We start from the raw sequence: 23365 nt of genomic DNA, 5'->3' as shown, positions 1-23365 counted from the left end.
ACTTTAATATATATATTTTGTGATTTCTAGGGATAAAATCCCGAGTGGTTTTGATTGTTACTCATCATTTAACAGTGGCAAAGGGAAAGGCAGAGTCAGGTAGTTCAAGGAGCACAGAATTTGGAGCTGTCAAGACGTAGATTGAATTTAGCTCTATTGTTAGCTCTCTATGATCACAGGCAATCATGCCACCTCTCTAAGTCATAGGTGTAAAATGAGAAAATAGTATCCATTTCATTGAGTTGTTTTGAAGCTTAATGCAGACAGAACATATTCTAGTATGTATTGCTCCAACCCTAAGTTGGACAAATGTATGCTTGAATCCCACTCAATCACTTATTAGCCATGTGACCATGGCAAATTATTTACCCTACTTAAGTCTTTTATCTACCTTTGTAAAATGGGGTAGTATGTTGATTATCTCATAGGAGCTATTAAATAAGGATTAAGCTTTAAAAAGCATATACAGTAGTTATTACAGTTCTGGCATTTGAACTGCAAAAACAATTGTTCTTGTAAGTTGAACGATGCCAAATTACCCTTTACAGGTTAAAACATTATTGAATAGCAGCAGTTCATACAGTTCATCATCACAGTATGTGAAATGTCTATTTCAGTGTCTGGCAACCATTCATCATTTGTTTATCTGGTCAACCAATCTATATTTACTTAGTGCTTTTCTTGTACAGGTAGCATGCCAGACCAGGAACAGAAAGGTGACTAAGACACAATCTGTGCCCTCAGTAAATATAGAGTAGATTGAAGAGGCAGGCAATCACAGCTAAACTTTTTTACTTACTCCTTTTTGGACACATAAACTGTATATTCATGATCATGAAACAAGGTAATAGAGAGCAATGAGAGAAGCGCATACAATTTGGCATGCGAGCATCAAGAAGAGAATTCAAGGTGTCCCCAATAAATGGTGGCTATTATCATCAATGTACAAGGTTAGCACATAGCTGGACTCAATGCATGCTTTACCAGTTAATTAATGAATTAATAAGCTTCTATTAATTACTCTAAGTTGTTTATTGCAAAAAGATATAAGGTATAGCCAACCATAAACATATAAGGTTGCTCAAGTTAGCATACTCCACTAAATATAGAATTCCAATTCTGTTATACAGGTTCGGCATCCCTAATCAGAAAATCCAAAATCTTTCAGATGGTTCCAAAATCCAAAACCTTTTGATCACCAACATGATGCCGCAAGTGAAAAATTCCACAACTGACCTCATGCAATGGGTGGCAGTCAAAACTTAGTTTCATGCACAAAATTATAAAAATATTGTATAGAATTACCATTAGGTTGTGTATAATTTGTGTTTATGAAACAAATGACTTTCACATTTAGACTCGTGTCTCATTTCCAAGATATCTCATATGTACATGCAAATATTCCAATCTGAAAAAAAATCTGAAATCTGAAACACTCTGGTCCCAAGCAATTTGGATAAGGGATACTCAAAATATATAACAATTATCTCTACTAAAAGAATAGCTGATTTAAAAATGCAATGAATTTGAATCATAAATGGGGACCAGGTATTGCCATGTTTCCCCCATACTATATTGATACAATGAAGAAAAAATATTGTACAACGGAAATTTGTCCCCAAAAAGTGGTCCTACATTCCAAGGTATCTTGTATTCTGAATGTCGGCATTGGTAAACTGATTCCCTATACTATTTCTTTTCACTTTGATAGATTATATTGGCATATCCTGAGAAAATCTCACATCCCTTTTAGCTGAAAGCTCCCACCAGCATACCACAGGTATTTCACATTAGAAAATTAGTGGGTATGGGACCAGTAATTATAGAAGGAAAAAAGTATAATCAGATCCTGGTGTGCAGATTGTTTTTTTTTTTTTAGCTTGCAAATTCCCTCTTTCCGGTGTTTTGACTTTCAAAGGCTTATGGTAGTTTAGAGGCAATCCTCTTATAAGTGTACAAATTGTAATGATTATAGGAACAAGTTGTAATTGTTTCTAGCAAGTTTTTAAGTCTTTGATGTTATGATTAGTGTTTTATATGTTAATATATTGATAGGGGTGCTTATTTGCTTGTTCCCTTGTATGCTTTTATGGTTTCTAGGTTCAATGTGCAAATACATCTTTGATCTCAGTAGGTCTATTTGGTTTAAAAAGAAAGCCAAGAGAAATTAAGCATGAGAAGCACAAGGTTTTGTAATATTTATGAAGAAGTGAGATTAGGGATTTTACTGTAAGAGTACAGAGCTAGGACCAAGACTTGAATGTGGAGAAAAGTGCCCCAAAACTACACCACACGTGAGGAAGGTCCTGTGCTGTGGACAGCCAGCCCCACGATGTGCCATCATGGAGCTGCCGCTCCTTTGTAGCCAGGGTGCAGCTACATGACACAGTCTGGGTTGATGTCACACTGAGCAAATCAAAGGCAATGCCCTGCAAGTCATCAGCTTCCTCTTTAGAGTTTGCCTTCTGCCCTTCAGAAATCACCATGGGGAAGAATTCTGTCTTTGCAAAGGTTTCATTTCCAGCTATCCTCTCATCATGCATGACTTCAGGAAACTGGCTAGAATGTAGCGCCTCTTGGACCATGCACCTTGACACAAATTGTTAAATTTAGAAGGATTTTACTTTTTGATAGATAATGTCTAAAAGGAGAAATTGGAGTTTCATCAAACCTGGCTATCAAAGATACTAACAGCAAGAGAAAGATATTAGTCAAGCCACTCAAATACAGGGTTAGGTAAATGTATAAGGCACTAAGTAAATTAACGGTATGTCACTTTTTGTTTCATGTTGTACAGAAAAAAAAAAAAAAAAACAGGTGGCTTTACTGAAAATACACATTAGAGGAACTCAAATGGGAAAAAAGGAAGAGGATCAAATTATACTTTGTACTTCCATTCCAGCTCTTCTGGTGCTGTTTTGCAATGCTCAGGTTTTAATACTTCCAAAGAGAGAGGGAAACGATCTTGCATTTACCTTTGCTGTACACAATGCAGTTGTTTTTGTTGTCTTCCACTCCTTGCCAAGTCACATCCAGCAACCACTTGGGACCAGCAGTCAGCACCATTGGGACCTGAGCCTTTGTCTTCTGTAGAAAGAATGATAACAAACAGATGCCATTTGCTTCCGTTGATTAAAAAACTTGAATAATAACTGTACTAATCATTTTATTTTTACAAACAACTAAATCTCCCAAACCATAATCCAAGTCCTTATTCCCCTGTCTCATGATATCTTTTTAAGACGACAGAAGCTGTAAAGCTTTACTGCTTGCACTAATCTGAATGGTAGAAATATTATCAAGGTTTTTTTTTCCTAAATGATACTGAATCAGATCTCCAAGATTAGACAGATCTCTTGTGGCTCTGAATTATAAAGAGAATGCAGATGACTTTCATTGCAAAGAGCAGAGTGTTTAGAAGTGAACTTTAGACACATTGTACTTTACTATCAACAGGATCTCACTATTTCCTGAAACAGACAGGAAAGAATTTAAAGAATCAGGATCCATTTCAAAGCTCTGTCCTGAGCAACATTTATATTAGAGTAAGAACTTATTCTGAATGAATAATGAAATCTACCCAACCCCCTAAGTGTGGATATGTAGTCTCACTGTAACTGAAATAATAATAATGCTAATGATGCACCATACATTGTCTCCAGAAAGACTGTAAAAGAGGAATCATGAATCAATTCAAATGCAGAGCAACTAAAGCATGACATCCCTTGCTCTGAGAACCACAGAAGCACAGAGACGAGTGCTATAATTCTAACAAAGTATTTTTAGTGTACATGTTAAATAGAAGGCTCAAAATAGTCACAATTTTTGGCTGTTTGGCATCCAAATTATTTATCTGTAAAACTCCGTGGATAAATTTACATGGCTGGAAATAAACTGGGGAGGAAATAAGTATGTCTCAGCAAGACTGTGTTTCCCGATGAGTCACAGTGAACTGGCATTCACTTTTATCATTCTCCAGTCCATGTTCTGTATATCAAACATCATAAAACCACAACACAGAGCACAATACAAGGGTCTCAAGGTAATTTTTGAACTGAATTTTCACCTAGATATGATCCTGCCAAAGAGATCTCAGCCCATTCTGGGACTTTTCCACATGATGCATGCTATCACAAATTTCCCAAACTGGCCTTAACAAGTATTCACTTGAGGAGTTCCACGTAATCTGGTGATTTCAAAACTTTCAGGAATCTGGAAAACCCATTTCACCTGCCTCATGACAACAATGATGGCACATAAAACACTGATCCATTGTTAACTGCAAAGCCATACTGAAAACTATGCATAAAATGAATGTTGACCCATTTATTAAAATATCAATTATATTATAAATGTTAAAACTACCATAAAATATACCGTTTAATGGAAAAATCAACCATGATGGATTTAAAAAGAAGTCTGAAAAAAAACTACTTCAAATATTAAAACAAAGAGTATAAACTATAACTAAATCAAGTATAACAAATTCTAATACATTAATCTTTAATATTTATATTTTGATTCATCATGGAGTCTTAATTTTTCAACTATGTATCTTAATAGTTGGCAAAGACAACCATGAAGCAGTTCTCTAAAAGCCTTGTGAAAAAGATGTAATTTTATATTCTACGTATATTTTAACAATATAGACAAAAATGTTATCAAGTTATCCCTATTGTTATCAGTCTGACGAACCATTATTTTGTATTTCAATTTTCAAAATAGAATTAGAGAAACAAACTTGTTCTATATGAAATGATAGTGATCCAAATCCAATTAAATATTAGATCCTAATGACGCATACTTTGCTCTCCTTTTACTATCAGACTGACAGATAAATCCATAGATCAGGATCTGGTGGTCGGGCGTGGTGGCTCACTCCTACAATCCCAGCAGTTTGGGAGGCCGAAGTGGATGAATCATTTGAGGCCAGGAGTTTGAGAACAGACTGGCCGACATAGTGAAATCCCGTCTCTACTAAAAATACACAAATTACCCAGGTGTGATGGTGCATGCCCGTAATCCCAGCTACTTGGGCGGCTGAGGCAGGAGAATTGCTTCAACCCAGGAGGTGGAGGTTGCAGTGAGCCGAGATCGCACTACTGTACTCCAGCGTGGGCAACAGGGCTAGACTCTTGTCTCAAACAAAACAAAACAAAACCCCAAAGGATCTGCAGCTCTCCAGGCACAGGCAGAACAAGTCGGAGGAGGGAGTCCACCATTTCAGGAAGCCTATGCAGGGGGCACTCAGTGACTTATTTGTAACATCCACTCTTTTCTGATTTTACATAATCGATTTCAAAACAGGCACCTGGACTATTTTTCCCAGATTATCTTATTTCATGAAACATAATTATTTTAAATTATTTAATCAACCTGTTTCATAGTTCTTAAAAATCCTATGAATTTCGACACAGTAAATTAGCTTTTATAATAATTTCATAGATAATATTAAAAACAGATAGCGATCACTTACATTCTTTAGAGAATCTTTTAGTATAAAGTAAATCAATTGATTTTCCAAAACCATAATCTTCCATTCATTTCACAAATAAGCAAACTCAATCCTGTGCCTTGTGCTAGGAATATAAGTAGGTCTTTTTTGGTGAAGGATACAGATACATTAAAAACGTTTAATATAATGTGAAAAGTACCATGGTAGGAAATACTAAGACATGTGTCAATTGTTTTGGGGTCAATGAGGAAAAGAGAAAAACTCCCATCCTTTGGAGTCTGGGGACACCTCATAGAAGAGGCAACATTCGGGCAGGATTTTAAAGGATAAACAGGAAGAATGTGCAGTTGCTGGAAACAGTGTGGGCAAAGGCTGAACAGTCTATAACAAAGTCAAGTGTGCAGGAAATGGGAGTTCTGGGACTGTGGTTAAAGTTCTTATGAAGTCTTTAGCACTCTTTTTGCTATGTAGAAAGCACCAGAAAAGTATTATCTATCATAATCATCATTAATATTATTGTTATTGATAAATGGAAAGAACATAATAGCATATGTATCTGGCAGGGCAGGTTATAAACAGATTTTAAAAGACCTTGATGTATTAGGTAAAACTTTTTGTGCTTTATTCTGTAAGCAGAAGGAAGCCAATGAAGATTTTTTAGGGAGATGGAATAAGGGTACTACTGTTTAGGCTACTTGTGCAAGGATTTTGTTAGGCACTTCCCTTACTTACCTAGTCCTCATGTATATTTTCAGATAAGAAAATTGCAACTGAAAAATTAAATAATATCCCTTAGGTCAAATTGCTGGTAGGTGGCAAAGGACACAGCCAGTATTTATATTAGCTTTGTTTTGAAATATTACCACCCCTAGGGTGAACAACCATCCTGGTTTTGCTGGAACTGAAAGGTTTCCCAGGAGGCTGTACTTTCAATGCTAAAATTAAAAAGTCTTGGGCAAATTAGGATGAGTTTTTCCACATCCCTATCCCTCCAACCACTACTACTACTACTAAAACAATATTAATGGTGTACTTGTTGGCTATTGAGGTAAGCATTTCACTTGAATGGTCTTTTTTGATTTTTACAACTTCAGAAGTTAGGTACTAACATTTTCTCCATTTTCTACATAAGCAAATTAAGGATTAGACGAACTGATATTGTGAGTAAAATATAAAAGTAATCAAATCATGTATTTCCTAATGGTAAGTTAGGCATTATATATTTTAAAACTCTGGCAAACACTTATTTTTCCTGGGTACAAGTAGAATTGGATTTATTAAAAAATTGAGAAAACAATTTATTTTAGTCCAAATCAATAAGGCAGAAGAAAAAAATGGAGCAAAGACTTGCTGAAAGCTATACCCAAGCTGTAAAGTAAATAATAAGTAGAGAAAAAATCTCAAGGGACCCGTTATTACAGCTTTGAGGAGGTAAGTCAATTTCTTTCTGAAGAAGTCAACTTTTGTAGAGATTGACTGACTTCAAAGAAGATTATCAAGTGTGAGAAGGACGGAGTTAGCCAGGATTATATGAAATCTACACTCCAGGAAAATCCATGAATAGAAAATAACAATAATATCCACATTGATCATTAGGTTCACTTCCCATGTCTCCAACATAAGAATTCATAAAATTATAGAATGCTAAGAGCTAGAAGCTACTTTAAAGTTCATTGAGTTTAATTCTCAGATATCACAAACAAGGAAAGTCAGGCCAAAATTTTTATCTCATACTCTACAATGGGTACAACTGGCACAACATTTTGGGAAAAGAGAACAGATATAAAAGGTGTGGTAGGCAGGAAAATGGTCTCCCAAAGATGGCTATTCCCTAATCCCCCGGAACCTGTGCATATGCTACCTTACTTGACAAAAGGTATTTCAGAGAGGTGATTAAGTTTTTGTACCATGAGATGGTGAGATTATCCTAGATTATCCAGATGGGCCCAGTCTAATCACATAAATCTTTAGAATTAGAAGTGAAAGGCAAGAGTAAATCCAAGAGATTCAACATGAAAAAGATGCCATCTACTTTTGCTACCTTTAAAGATGTGGGACTGAGAGCAGAAACTAAATAATGTAGTGGTGTCTAAAAACTGGGAATGGCCTCCAGTTTACAGGAAGGAAGAAACAGGAACTTCAGCTCTACAACATCAAGGTACCAAATGTTGCCAACAATCTGCATGAATGAGCACGAAATGGATTCTCTCCTAGAACCTCCAGAAAGGAATGCATCAGGAAGACTGACACCTTGATTTTAGTCTGGCAAAATCTGTACTCATATTTCTGTTCTACAGGATATGAGATAATAAATTTCTGTTGTTTTAAGCCCTCAAGTCTATGGTAGTGTGTTTCAGCAGCAATAGAAAGCTAACACAAAAGATATCCACATCTATTGATTACAGTTAAAACAAAAATAACTAAATTTCTTATCAAATGTGCTCAAAAGTGTGAAATAGCTTCCCCTTAGTTGAAATAATACCAAATATACCTTGTTATTCCACAATCATTGATCATTTATTTATAAGTCATTATGAAGCAGGATATTTCCCTGACCCCTTCACAGGACTCGCGACAGGGGTGCCCCATTTACTCAGCCTGCTGCTCTCATTTCCTTGTGGGAGGGAGCACACGAGCAAACAAGTATGGAAACTGGAGTGAACAAGCGCTGGAACCAGTCAGCCGCTTCAGTGCCAGTGGGACCAAACTCCATTCACTTGGACCCGTTGTGTTCCACCTCTTGCAGGAGGGAGTGCGCAGGTGAGCGGGTGCAGGAAGCAGCCAGATGCTTTAGTGCTGGCAGGAGTGAACTCCATGCAGGCCCCACAGCAGCATACAGGCAGGGGTGACTGTGACTCCCAAAGCCCCAGAGGGCTTGTTACAGTGCTATTTCAGCTTTGCTGTCCGTGGTCAGCTTAACTGTTAACAGCTCAGTGGGTCCTTTGCTTTTTCATGTGAGGTGGCTACTCTCCGCCAGTGAGGGCAAAGGGCCGGTGTGACAGCCTTTTGTATCCTCACTCGTGGCTCCCAAGCTCTTGTCTGGTGTCTGGGAAAAATGGGGTTGCATGAACAAATTGAAGGATGGTAAATGTGGGGGATTTTATTGTCTATGAAAGTGGCTCTCAGTGGGAAGGGGAGCTGAAAAGGGGACGGGGTGGGTAGGCAATCTTCCCCTGAAGTCCGATCGTCTCTGGCCAGATTCTTCTCCAAAGCTGCACCATCAAACCATCCCTCTGAAGTCAAGCTGCTTCTCTCCAACATCCAGCCATAGTCCTGTCTACCAGCTGAGGCTGGGGTTTTTACACCTACACAGGATGGGACAGTGTAGGTGGTTTAGGAAAAGGCAACATTTGAGTGGGAAAACAGGAATAGAAGTTCTCACTTTGGGCCACAGTTTCAGGCTTTTTGGCTTGAGGGTGAGGTTTTTGCCAGTGACCCACCCTTTTCTGCCTAGAATTTCTCTGCCTCCTGTTCCCATCAATTAGAGATACTGTGTTCTTGCTTTAAAATACAAGCAAATACACAATGGTGACTGTAATAATTCCTGCTTATATAATCAGTTATGTCATATCCTGAATCACCATTGACTTTACAGTTGAAGTATAACAAAAGGACGTTATTGTTTTTGGAGTCACATTATCTAGGTTTGAATCCTGACACATGCCACTGGTAGCATCTATGACTAGAAAACCACTTAAGTGTTCTGAACTTCAGAGTGGACATCAGCACAGTGGGGCTAATTTTTATTTCAGAGGCTTTTGAATGAAGTAACTAGCAAAGTACCTAGTACTCTACAAATGCACATCAAACTTTTGTCGAATAGCTGCATTAATAAATGAAATAAAACACACAAAAAAGCATTTACTGAATCCCACTATTTCTCAGGCTCTGGTCATATTTGTGGTGATTAGCATAGATGTCCAGACAAAAACTCTTTATTATCTAACTGAAAGGTTGTGATAGTCATTATGGCTACTGATCAGTTAGTTCCAACTCCTCACTTTCCAGATCTCTTTTAAAGTTGGATCTGGCCACATGGCTTTGCTTGACCAATGAAATTGAAGAAGTGGCTTGTGTCACTCCTACACAGAACCCGTAAGATCCAATGGCCAATTCACCATTATGCCTTGCTCTTGCCGAAGCAATCATGGAAACAAAGAGGTGGACTGGCAACCACAGTGGTCAGGGAGTATGAGAAAGAAATGAACTTTTTCATGTACAAAGCTGTTGTAGTATTAGGGTTGCATACAGCCTCAGCAAAACTTAGCTTATTCTCACTTATACAAAGTTTTTCTCGATTTTTGCATTTTGAAATATTGAATTTTTACAGGTTCAAGTTTGTATTTTGTCTGTAACTAGGCAGTCTTTTTCAGTAATAAATCAATTCAAGGTACATAACAATAGCCTTAAATTTCACTTAAACTGGAATGTCTTCTTTTTTTAAAAAAAAGAAATCTTGTGCACTTTTGAGGCTCCACATTGTACATTTTAAAATTCTGCACTCCTGGACACGGTTTGAACCCAGAGTTTCACGTTTAGACAGCCCACAACTAGACAAACTTGACAAGGACAAAATGGGTCAAAAGTGTCATTTCTTAGGAATAATTAAAATCATCTAATGTGGATGAGAGAGGTCAGACTAGCATCCACTTCTCACTAACCTTTAGAGTTACTGGACCGACAAAGGAGGAAGCCTTCAATAAATGTTTATAGTCAAGCCAAAAGGTTAATGGAGATAAAAGTAGACAGCCCAAAGGTAAATAATAGAGGACTAACCCAAGAAACTGGTGACATAATGTCCCAGGGATTCCAAATTTTGCTGGAAAAAAAAGATATTGAGGATTTCCAAAAGGAGGGTTAGAAAGAGCTGAAAGTCATCGGAAAATCTTCCCATGAGATGAGCTTATTTTTACATTACATCCCTTTAACAGAAGTAGAAGTGTTATCTGATTAAAAAATTGGCCTCCATTGACTTTAGTTTAGGAAATACAACAAAAATACCATTAGAGAATCTCATGCCAATGCCGTGAGATATAGTTTCATGCTGCTGAAAATGCTTTTGGTGTGTGGCTTCCTTAACTGGGTAACAGATCAAAAGCACTGAGGCCTGTTTGGCTAAATACTGCTCTTTTAACAATTCATAGCTGTTTATATTCTCTCAGCTCCAAAGCGTATTTGACAACAGGCCTAGAGGATTTTAAAAATTACTATAGACATTACATTTATATTGTGAGAACCAGAAACACACACACACATACACACACATGCACATACATTTCCTTGCCCTTAGGAATTGTACACCACCACCACTGCCAACCTCCCCTAACTCAATTATTCCCTAGATTTAAATGAAAAAATGGTGCTGTACGTGATTTGACCTTGTACAACCACACAAAATTTTACACAGTAAAAGTTTCAGTTAATGTATCCAAGCAGTTCTCCACACTGGAATTCAATTCAAATTCAATCTGACAGTCAGGAAAATATTGTATCACTCTCCTTTTAACTATGTGAAATCTCCAGGGACAGTGAATTGAATTTGAAAATTTCCCTCACCAACAGCTATGGGGGCATAACAATTTAAAATCTTGGACTACTTAAGACTGGGGAAAATATGTCCAGGAATAATTCAAGACCTCATACAATTGAATTTTCAGTAATCCTGGCATGGTCTAGAGTCTCAACATTATTGTGACTGGAACTATACAACTTTTAGTATGATAATTTCCACCCAACAAAATAGTGCTTTTTAGTAAATGTCATTTAGTAAGTTAAACTTTTGAAAGTTAAACCAAATGAAAGTTTTCACTTGATGCTATTGAGGCAAAAGGCCTTTCTTTCTTTCTTTCCTTCCTTCCCTCCGTCCCTCCCTCCCTCCCTCCCTCCTTCTTCCTTCCTTCCTTCTTTCCTTCCTTTCTTTATTTCTTTCTGAAAATAGAGTGTCATTTCAAACTACATAAACAAAATCATTCCATTCCATGTGATCCTGTAGGGTCAACATTATTGATGTGATATAAAAACAGGTTCTCAGGCTGGGCGTGTAATCCCAGTACTTTGGGAGACTGAGGTTGGTGGATCGCCTGAGGTCAGGAGTTCGAGACCAGCCTGGCCAACATGGTGAAACCCTGTCTCTACTAAAATTACAAAAAACATTAGTCAGGTGTGGTGGTGGGCACCTGTAATCCCAGCTACTTGGGAGGCTGAGGCAGGAGAATGCTTGAACCTGAGAGGTGGAGGTTGCAGTGAGCCGAGATCGCACCACTGCACTCCAGCCTGGGGTACAAGAGTGAAAGTACAACTGAAAAAAAAAAATAGGTTCTCACAGATAACACCTGAATATTCCCCGTGACCAATTAATGTTAAGTACCAAACACAGCGAGCCATGTCACTTGTTTCAATTAAAATCTTGTGATTCTATTAAAAAATGGAGTAAAATGTCCACTGTATTAAAATGGGATGTCCTTTAAGTGAGAGTTGCAAAGTGTGCATATGTGTATATGTGATTCTATATATAAGGAGATTTCAGCAAGTAACTTAAAAAACTTCCAAACACCTATTAAAAGAACCTATCTTATTTGTGTTTATTATTTGGGAAATAACAAAACTCAACTTCTTAAAACATTATCAAAGTTGCATTGCTTGAAAAAAATTATATGCTATACCTACTTTCAAAATTGAAGCTCAATGATATTAAGAATACTCCTAAATTAGAAAATATGTGAAAAGGACAAATGGGAAAGACATTAGCAACATCCTATAACGAGAACCACCATATTATATAATTAGGTACAGAATAGATTTATGAATGGAGATTCCAGGAAGATTTCATTAAATTAGAGTTTTCTTGGAGCACAGTTCTACAAAATATCCTGTAAGAACAGCATGAGAGTGAAATTCCAGAGAACTTCTGCTAACAAATGTCTTCGAGTAGAATGTGGTATGTGGGATCTCAAATATGATAAGAGACTTTTCAAAAACAAAATGAGTGTGAAATAAAATGATAGAATTCTTGGCTATTATGTCCATACTCCTTATGTCAGACAGTTTTATCTCTATGAACCAAAAATTTAAATAATCATTATCTCTGAGGTATATTTGCTTTTAGTTCTCAAATTGTTGGAACATATTATCTTAACATGAGTCACTGCTTGAATATAGGAATTTCAGCATAAGAAGTAATGATCCTGTTAGAAGAGAAAATACAAATAGTTCTACAGATATGGGCTATTAAAAACAATCTGTTTGCTTCCAAATATCATTTCATGATATTTTTAAAAATAATATAAAATTATTCTTCAAGATTACTCACTCCAAAGATATAGATATTTCATTTTCAAATGGGAAGAATCTCTAGATGAATATAAACATCTAAGCTATTCAGATATTTATTATACTTTCATTTTCCAGAAAGAATAGACTCATTTCTCTTTCCCTTTTGCCAACTTCACTCCCACAGCCTCATCTGTTCCCCACATACATTTGGCTCTGAAGAGGAACTACTCCCTCCAAACTGGCAATCATTAACTTCAACCTTTTATTTTATACAGCTCTGAAAGTCACAGGGTGTTTAAGGAGTGTTGTTTTGCTCCTGGCAGAATTTCTGGGCTTGCACCTAGTGCAATGTGCAAAAAGTGTGTCAGCACTGAATCTCTGGGAAGAGAAAAGTAAATTGTTCTTGAGTACCCCTTCTTATGTAAAGCTGTCACATAAACCTGTGGCAGGGTTCAGGGATCCAGAGAGCTGTGGTACCAGCTGTGTGACCTGGGGCCAGTCACTTAACCTCTGAAGGTCTCAGCTTCCTTCTCTGTTAAGATGATCTCATATTTACTACAGCTTCATAACGATATTATTATAAGACTTTTTACTGTGGAATTCCCATCAAATCTCACTCAAATTCTGAGTATGGAGAAGAAAATATATAGGAAAGCTCAACACATTGAGCTTATACTTACTTAAGGAAGCTTTACTATTTGCATTGGCCAATTGCTAAATGAAGCCATTTTAACTTACTACATTTTGATATTTTAACTCTTTTAGAGAAAGTGATGTGATTAAAATAAAAACGCTAGCCTGAAGAATAAAAGGAGTATCTAATAGAGGTACATACTAACTCAACTGTGAATGCCCTGTTTAAACCACTATAAAAAAAATACAGTGGTCAATTCTGTTCATCAGTCCGTACTTCAGAATTACCCAAAGGTATTCTGTGGAAGAGAGAAAACACTACGCCGCACAAAGTCATCTTCAGACGCTAAGATGTGTCCATCTTTCATGAATGAATCCACTGAAATATGTAATGAATCTCAGTCACCATTCAGGCTGACTGCTTTTTATTACTGTTTCAGCCAATCCTCTGCCTTTTAAAAAGAGGGCAATTCTGAATCCTGATATTAATATAGTAAATTTTAAAACCAAATATACAATTTTTCTTTTAATTATATGTTATTTTCATGATGTGTATTCTTATATCCATCTATAGACATAAACTATTAAGTTGCTTATATCTTGAACTTAAAATATACCTGTTATTACAATATTTGAAGTTAATGGAAGAAGTCTATGGCAAAACCAGAAGAATGGAAATAAGAAGGGGATCCCCCTCCAAAGGGAAAAAGTGTGTGAAATTATTAAACTATATCATAGGTGCTGTGATAACTATAGTATCTTTTGGGAAGGCAGATTTTCTGAGACAAATTATTAAAAGTCAAGTTATTGAAAGTCAGGTGCAAAAAAATAAAATCTTGGCAAAGTAGTTGGCAAAAGCGTGAAAGTGTTAGAGTAGCTGAACAAAGCTTATCTAATCTGTGAGACATTTTAGTAACAGAAATATTATAAATGTTTAAATTAAGTATCTAAAGTAAAACTTCTTCCATCAATTCAAATATTGTAATATCAGGTATATTTTCAGTTCAAAATATAAGCAAGTTAATAGTTTATGTTTATAGATGGGTATAAGAACACACATTATGAAAACAACACGTAGTTAAAAGAAAAACTGTATATTTGGTTTTAAAATTTACTATATTAATATCAGAATTCAGAGCCATAAGAGTGGTTTTCAGTTTTGTTTTTTTTTTGTTTGTTTGTTTTTTCACCAAATCAACAGATGCAGAAGGACTATACTAATTCTGCACTTTTACAGAGTAAAAGCCAAGTGCCCAAGTCACTTGTCTTCATTCTGGAGCCAGGCTGCCTCCTTGCTTTCCTTGGGAGTGACAATGAGAAAAAGACTCCAACCAAACAGATCCACTTAATATGCTCCCAACCCAAAGGACCTTTGTTCAGCATGTCTGTCAGCATGGGGCAACTAATGGAGCATGCTAAGAAGTCAGAACCAAATGAGATAAATCTTTATCAATAGTGCCCCTGGAAAATGTCTTAAATCTTGTCGTTGCTAGTTTTCTATAGGATGCTCTTTATGAAAGGCAAGATCTTTGTGCTCATTGTAAACCTGAAATTTTATATTAAAATATTTAATTTCTTAATCAGGTAGATTTTGGAGAATATTCTCAGTCATAAGAGAAAATTACATTTTAGTAACTGCTTTCTCAATTCTCTATCCTATCACATTCTTTACAAAAATAATAGAAATATGAATAAAAGCATCAATGTGTATGTTGGAAAGGATATCTAAATAATGCTAACATGACAAACTGATCAATTAAAAATTGTTGATTGGAAATACCAGCGAGTTAAATTCTACAATTAGTTGCATGTGTATTACAGTGAAGTTTGGGCCAAGTTGTTTTATTTATTTATTTATTTTTTGCTAGATAAAAAATTTTTTTTGTTCTTTTTCTAGATAAATAATATAACCTTATATATAAAATCATTCCAATTAGTAATAACTAATCAGCATTACTTTTGGATTTCTCTGTATTCTTTCTATTTTGAAAGTGTTATTTAGGTTATTCTGTTTTAAAATAATCATTTTACAGGGATGCTCTCTTTCATGTGGTGCAGCACACCAACATGGCACATGTATACCTATGTAACAAACCTGCATGTTGTGCACATGTACCCTAGAACTTAAAGTATAATAATAAAAAAAAATAATCATTTTACAATTTCAAAGAAATTAAAGATATTCATTATTTATTCAATAACATTTATAGGTTATCTACTATGTAGAATACTCAAGAACAGAGAGATGAAATATGAGTTACATTTCTTCAAGACGTTCACAACATATTAATAATAAAAATATCTAAATGGCATACACATAGATTGTCAATATTAATAATCAAGCTCATTATATTTTAAGTTTATGATTGGTACATTTGGAAAGTGCAACACATATTTGATGGTCCATGACCAAACACACATATTCAACATAGTATTGGAAGTTCTGGCCAGGGCAATCAGGCAGGAGAAAGAAATAAAGGGTATTCAATTAAGAAAAGAGGAAGTCAAATTGTCCCTGTTTGCAGATGACATGATTGTATAGTTAGAAAACCCCATAGTCTCAGCTCAAAACCTCCTTAAGCTGATAGGCAACTTCAGCAAAGTTTCAGGATACAAAATCAATGTGCAAAAATAACAAACATTCCTATACACCAATAGCAGACAAACAGAGAGCCAAATCATGACTGAACTCCCATTCACAATTGCTTCAAAGAGAATAAAATACCTAGGAATCCAACTTACAAGGGATGTGAAGGACTCTTCAAGGAGAAGTACAAACCACTGCTCAATGAAATAAAAGAGGACACAAACAAATGCAAGAACATTCCATGCTCATGGATTGGAAGAATCAATATGGTGAAAATAGCCATACTACCCAAGGTAATTTATAGATTGAATGCCATCCCCATCAAGCTACCAATGACTGTCTTCACAGAATTGGAAGAAAACTACTTTAAATTTCAAATGGAACCAAAAAAGAGCCCACATTGCCAAGACAATCTGCCAAAAGAACAAAGCTGGAGGCATCACGCTACCTGATTTCAAACTATACTACAAGGCTACAGCAACCAAAACAGCATGGTACTGGTACCAAAATAGAGACATAGACCAATGGAACAGAACAGAGCCCTCAGAAATAATACCACATGTCTACAACCTTCTGATCTTTGACAAACCTGACAAAAACAAGAAATGGGGAAAGGATTCCCTATTTAATAAATGGTACTGGGAAAACTGGCTAGCCATATGTAGAAAGCTGAAACTGGATCCCTTCCTTACACCTTATATAAAAATCAATTAAAGATGGATTAAAGACTTAAATGTTAAACCTAAAACCCTAAAAACCCTAGAAGAAAACCTAGGCAATACCATTCAGGACATAGACATGGGCAAGGACTTCATGACTAAAACACAAAAGCAATGGCAATAAAAGCCAAAATTGACAAATGGGATCTAATTAAACTAAAGAGCTTCTGCACAGCAAAAGAAATTACCATCGGAGTGAACAGACAACCTACAGAATGGGAGAACATTTTTACAATCTACCCATCTGACAAAGGGCTAATATACAGAATCTACAAAGAACTCAAACAAATTTACAAGAAAAAATCAAACAACCCCATCAAAAAGTGGGCAAAGGATATGAACAGACACTTCTCAAAAGACATTTATGCAGCCACCAGACACATGAAAAAATGCTCATCATCACTGGCCATCAGAGAAATGCAAATCAAAACCACAATGAGATACCATCTCACACCAGTTAGAATGGCGATCATTAAAAAGTCAGGAAACAACAGGTACTGGAGAGGATGTGGAGAAACAGGAACACTTTTACACTGTTGGTGGGACTGTACACTAGTTCAACCATTGTGGAAGACAGTGTGGTGATTCCTCAAGGATCTAGAACTAGAAATATCATTTGACCTAGCCATCTCATTACTGGGTATATACCCAAAGGATTATAAATCATGCTGTTATAAAGACACATGCACACATATGTTTATTGCAGCACTATTCACAAGAGCAAAGACTTGGAGCCAACTCAAATGTCCACCAATGATAAACTGGATTAAGAAAATGTGGCACATATACACCATGGAATACTATGCAGCCATAAAAAAGGATGAGTTCTTGTCCTTTGTAGGGACATGGATGAAGCTGGAAACCATCATTCTCAGCAAACTATTGCAAGGACAGAAAACCAAACACCGCATGTTCTCACTCATAGGTGGGAATTGAACAATGAGAACACTTGGACACTGGGTGGGCAACATCACACACCTAGGCCTGTTGTGGAGTGGTGGGAGGTGGGAGGGATAGCATTAGGAGATATACCTAATGTAAATGATGAGTTAATAAGTGCAGCACACCAACATGGTACACATATACCTATGTAGCAAACCTGCACGTTGTGCAGATGTACCCTAGAACTTAAAGTATGATAAAAAAAAATTTAAAAATCATAAAATAATCATTTTATAATTTTAAATAAATTAAGTATATTCATTATTTATTCAGTAACATTTATAGGTTATCTACTATGTAGAATACTCAAGAATAGAGAGATGAAATATGAGTTACATTTCTTCAAGATGTTCACAATATATTAATAAAAATATCTAAATGGCATACACATAGATTGTCAATATTAATAATCAAGCTCATTATATTTTAAGCTTATGATTGGTACATTTGGAAAGTGCAACACATATTTGATGGTCCATGACCAAACAACAACATAGTAATAGATCAGAAGCGGTTAACAGAAAGGATTTTCGTGACAAATTGAACCACAGTTTAATTTTATAGTTAATAACACTGAGGCCCTCTCCAATTTAAAATAAAAGTCTCTAAAATATGGCTTATAGTTTTTATAACTATGTTTAAAACCTAATCATAATGATCTTTTATGTGCATATTTTGATTTAATCCATGCACCTCTGCATCTATTAAACATCATTTTAATATATATTCATTTAATTTCTGACTGCTAAATGAAGTATATCTTAAAAATAAATTGAAAATATATTTTGGGAAATATAACCAAGATGAATATGTATATATCAGTTTAAGCATATATTCATTATCTCAGCATGCCTTATTCATTAATAGTAAAAAGATTGTTTAAAAATTTGTATTGGGGCCAGACTGATTGGATTTATACTGCATCACCATCACTAAATAGCTGTATAGCCTTGGGCAAGTTACTTAAGTACTCTGCATCTTACTTGCATCGTTTCCAAAATAAAATATAATAAATGCATTTATGTCATAGGGTCATTTTGGTGATTAAATGAGTTAATATATGCAATGTGCTTAAGCAGTACTGGGTATGTTATTCTATGTAAGCAAATGCTTTTGTTTCTAGTATTTCTAAAGAAATGTGTTTCCATAAAAGTACAGAATTTTCAGTAAAACAAGAACTTTAGCTGGCTAGAAAACACATTGCTCTAATATATGATCTATAATATTTTATTAAGCCATAATGAAGTACTAAAATTCTAGGTGCCACATTACTTTTTTTAAATCAATTTTTACAACAATTCTATGAAAGAGATCATTATGCCCATTTTGGAAAGATAAAAACTGAGAGTCTAAAAAGTTAAACAATTTGTCCATATTCACATTGCCAGAAATTGCCTTAGCCATGAACTGCCTTCTATTTTTCTCTTAGCAAATCTATAAGAAACAGAATTCTTTCTATGGTGTTAAAGCAATGAGAATCTCCTTAGGAATTGTGTTAAATATCAATTTTTCATGTCCATGAAAACTAGCTTAAATGATCTTCCATGAGTCAGTGGTTAGCAGTTGCTGTTTTACATTATGCATGATTCCTAGCTGCACTTTGTATAGGCTAATTACATGGTGCCTCATTAATAATCTTCAGGGTTTTTCGAGCTGTGAAATTTATAGCTTTTGTGGTGAATTATTTCTCACATTTGCACAGTTTGGGGTCTTGTAAGTCTAGTTGAGATACTAAATATCAATATCAGACATCAAGTAGGAATAAGGGGAAAAGACCGTACATAGTCTAGTTAGTGATTTTAAAATATTGAAAAACAGCGAATACTTTTTAATATTTTATTTTTATGACTGCAGGCATTTTTATACCTGTAGAGATGATTACAACATAGAATAGATTTTAAAAAGCCTATAAAAATGTTTCCAATCATAAGTAGAATTCGTGATGAGATTCAAGATGACTTTTGGTTAAAATTCACTCAATTCAGCACTGATTCACAAGAACAAATGAAGAATGGCATTATCTTGGTGCTCACCATGGTCAACAGACATTGTACAGCCTCACCATAACACAGCCTCACCACAATACAGCTTCATCACATTATACTTTGTGGTGAGGCATCGGTATGCAATCTGAGCAGGCGGTCTGGCCTGTCTTCATTCCTGCAGGTCTGTCCCACTCCTCAGAACCTCTGGATGCAACCACTTAGGGAACCTAATCTGCACTCAAATCTCGGCTCACTGACGGAGGATTCTACACTTAAAAAATATACTTCAAGCTGGGTTTAATTAGTATGTTCCTCAGATTAGATTGGTGTTGCTCACAGGTAGACTGGATCAAAATCTGACAGAGCAGTTTCACCTGCCAGCAGAAGTTCAAGTTTAAACTGGGAAGACAAAAAGAAGCCTCAGTAAAGAGCATAAGGTGGAAATAGTGCAGAGGTGAAAAAAAAAGGTAGTTATTTTGATTCAGTGGGTCTGCAACCAAATACTTCAAATATAATTTAAGTATTATTTATGGCATACTCACAAAATGCTTCCAGAATGTGATGAACATGATGAGGAAAGGACGCAGAAAACACAATTAACACAGTGGCTAAGTTCTAGAGCCACATTGCTTGAGTTTAAATCCCACATTTGCTACCCATTTATGGTGTTTTTTTTTTTTTTTTTTTTTTTTTTTTGAGACAGAGTCTTGTTCAGTCTCCCAGGCTGGAATGCAGGGGCGTGATCTTGGCTCACTACCACCTCCACCTCCCAGGTTCAAGTGATTCTCATGCTTCAGTCTTATGAGTAGCTGGGATTACAGATGTGCACCACCACACCCAGCTAATTTTTGTATTTTTAGTAGAGACAGGATTTCACCATGTTGGCCAGGCCAGTCTCGAACTCCTGGCCCTAGGTGATTCACCCGCCTGGGCCTCCCAAAGTGCTGGGATTACAGGCATGAGGCACTGCACCCAACCTATGGTGTGGATCTTGATCAAGTAGGACAACTTCTCTGTGCATTGGTTACCTTATTATTATTATTATTGTTATACCATATGAACCTGTTGCAAATATTAAATAACGCTTATAAATCACTTAGACTTACACCTGAGACATAGTAAGTACACATTTATAATTATTATGTGTACTGATTTTGGTAAATGAGACAAAAGTTAAGAAATAATTAAATTTCTGTGAAAAGACCTATGCCTATTTAATTTATTATATCTAACTTCAACAGAATGATCAATGTGTCATAAATATAAATGTGTAAAAAAATTACTACTTTGACCAATCTTTTTACTTTGTATCTAGTAAATAGATTGTTCCTGGGGAGAAAACTTTACCACTGCTAGCACAATGAAAAGATTTTAATGGCAACTAAATGGAAATTGAATAAAATCTTCCCTTACATGATGAAAAGCTCTGTCTATTGGTTATAAAATAATACACTACTATGTTTAAGTTACTCCAGATTTTTTACGTATTGTTTTCACTAGTACTTATCAAATGTAAAAACTTGCTTGTAGGGCATTTGGGAATTCGTTTGAAAAGGCTTTGGTCATTGAGTTTCTAATTATGCTACTTCCCTTCCTTGGACTCTAAATTGGGAATGCCTTATCTAGTATAAACATTTCAGAATATGCAAAGCCTTCTTACACCATATGCTATAAAAAGCCTTAAATTTAAATACCATAATCTTAAGTACTTATTTAATTTTTTGTATGTTGCCTCATTTGTCAACTAAAATCAAACCAAGCCAAAAACAAAGCAAAATCCCCCATGACTAAGAACACCATGCCGTTTTCCTTAAGTAGTTCCTATTTCATGCGAGTTGTACATATTTTCTAAAATGATCTGGAAATTCACTAAACTTAGGTTTGGTTCTAACTTTGTCAGTAAGTGGTTAGATTACCTTTGTCAAAAATGCACGAATTCCCTGAGCCAGTTTCCTCATTTTTAGAGGAAAAGACTAGGACTCCACAATGTCTAGGGTACCTTCTGGCTCTAAGTTTTCATGTACTCTAAATAGATGAAACTCATGAAACAGACTTCTCCAGTGTTTCTCAGCCTTTTTAAATCTTTGCTTGCTTTCTTGATGTTAAAAATAAATTCATGGGCTTTAACATTTAGCAATTTGAATAAGCACAGTGACTATAAATATAAATGGCAAAAAGGTGCCTCATTCCCTAGAAGCAAAGAGTCCCTTCAATAAACACACATACACCTATGCACATTCTTCGACCGGGATTCTCCCTCATTATATTTCAGAAACAAAACACTGTCGCTAATTCACGTCAAAATGAATTTTCCCTAATTCAACTTTGCAGAAAAGTAAAACTACAAACTCAGAGTTTGCTCTGTCCTTGACATTCTTAGAGCAAAATGCTTTTATTTACTACTCTGTCTTCCATATCTTCTGAGACTGTGCACCCCAGATAAGGCAATAAACTTGAGCGTATATTTCCATTATTGTGCTATTACTGACTAACCCAAGTTCTAGTTTCTAATAGCCAAGACTATAAGAGTGTTTTTTTTCATGTTATTAAATGAGACTTGTTACTACCCTTCACAGTGCCGTAGATAGTACCCTTCCCACCATAAGCACTCAGTGAACACTTTGCAAATGTTGATAAGGGCATACCATACAAGATACATGGACCAATTTCCTTTTTGGGCCAAATCACACTATTCTACAACACATGGAAGAAAGTTTAACAGTTTTGCACTAGACTAGTTTAAGCAACCCTAAAGTAAATTCAATGATAAGGCCAGTTGATAGTAAAATCTCAAGCATGAAAAATGACACTGTCTTCATTTTTTACACATAACGTCAAGTATGGATTATAAATAAACTGGAGAATTTTCAAAACCCCTCTCACTTAATTGCTGTGAATAGACTAAACATATACAACAAAACCAAATTATCTTGTAGGTTTTCCTGTCTTAAAAGCAAAGATTTGGGGGGGAGGAGAAAGAGCAAATAGTGAAACTAGTGATAAAAATGAAGTGTCCAGCCTTGGGACTGGTGCATAGAGTCCCACGTTCCAATAAGACTCGACAAACAGCTCTGATCAGAATCTAAGTGATGGGAAACAGCCTGTAGCTTCGAGATTAGCTGCTTCACACTATTTCTGAGTTAAGCCTGCACAAGTAACATCATGAATGCATAATTATAATTATGCATTAGAGTATGCATAATGATCTTAAAATTAGTAAACAAAGAAAAAGCATCAGAATTTCTCAGCTATTTTCAGGATCCTGTTACAGAAGACAAAATATGACTAAGATTTTAGGGAGGGGTGTCTACTGAAACTTTTTTTGCATGAAATTTGCAAACTTGAAGAAATAACTGATGAATCAGTATTGATTTAAAAGTCTGTTTTAGGAAACTCCACATAAATGAGTCAAAGAAATGCAATAGGGTATCTGAAAACATATGAAACAAACATGCAACATGCTCATACTTAAAATATCTAAAGTTAGAAACAGAAATAATAATTAACATCTTGCACTTCTGCTATTGTCTAATAAAATAATGTGTATGCCTGGAATTGTTTGGAAAAAGATAATGATCTGTGATTGGCTAAAATAAAATGGGTAAGAGAACTAAGAGATGTGTTGAAGGTAATTAATGGCAAGTGACAAATTTTTGTTGATTTTGTTGTTGTTGCAAACTACTAGATTCCAAAAATCTAACCATAAAGAGGTCTCATATTAATGTCTCCAGTTGTTATGTAAATTCATTTCCTTTCAGCTTTCAGAAGTGAA

General features: G+C 35.6%; 1 protein-coding gene across 8 annotated transcripts in view; it reads right to left on the bottom strand.

Annotated features, from left to right (window-relative positions):
- Positions 1 to 23365, bottom strand: part of ZFPM2 (zinc finger protein, FOG family member 2) — a 486710-nt gene that overhangs the window by 161913 nt on the left and 301432 nt on the right. For 7 of the 8 annotated variants that reach the window (XM_054497587.2, XM_054497589.2, XM_063669020.1 and 4 more), the window contains one exon: positions 2976 to 3087. In XM_054497587.2, the coding sequence (XP_054353562.1) occupies positions 2976 to 3087 (112 nt within the window). Of the gene's footprint in view, positions 1 to 2975; positions 3088 to 4820; positions 4845 to 23365 lie in introns of those variants that run through there. The other variant, XM_054497592.2, reaches the window with a different exon arrangement.

This window comes from Pongo pygmaeus, chromosome 7 (assembly GCF_028885625.2).
Source record: "Pongo pygmaeus isolate AG05252 chromosome 7, NHGRI_mPonPyg2-v2.0_pri, whole genome shotgun sequence".
NCBI lineage: Eukaryota > Metazoa > Chordata > Mammalia > Primates > Hominidae > Pongo > Pongo pygmaeus.
The sequence above is the reverse complement of the archived record's forward strand: the minus strand, read 5'-3'. Positions and strand labels throughout refer to the sequence as shown.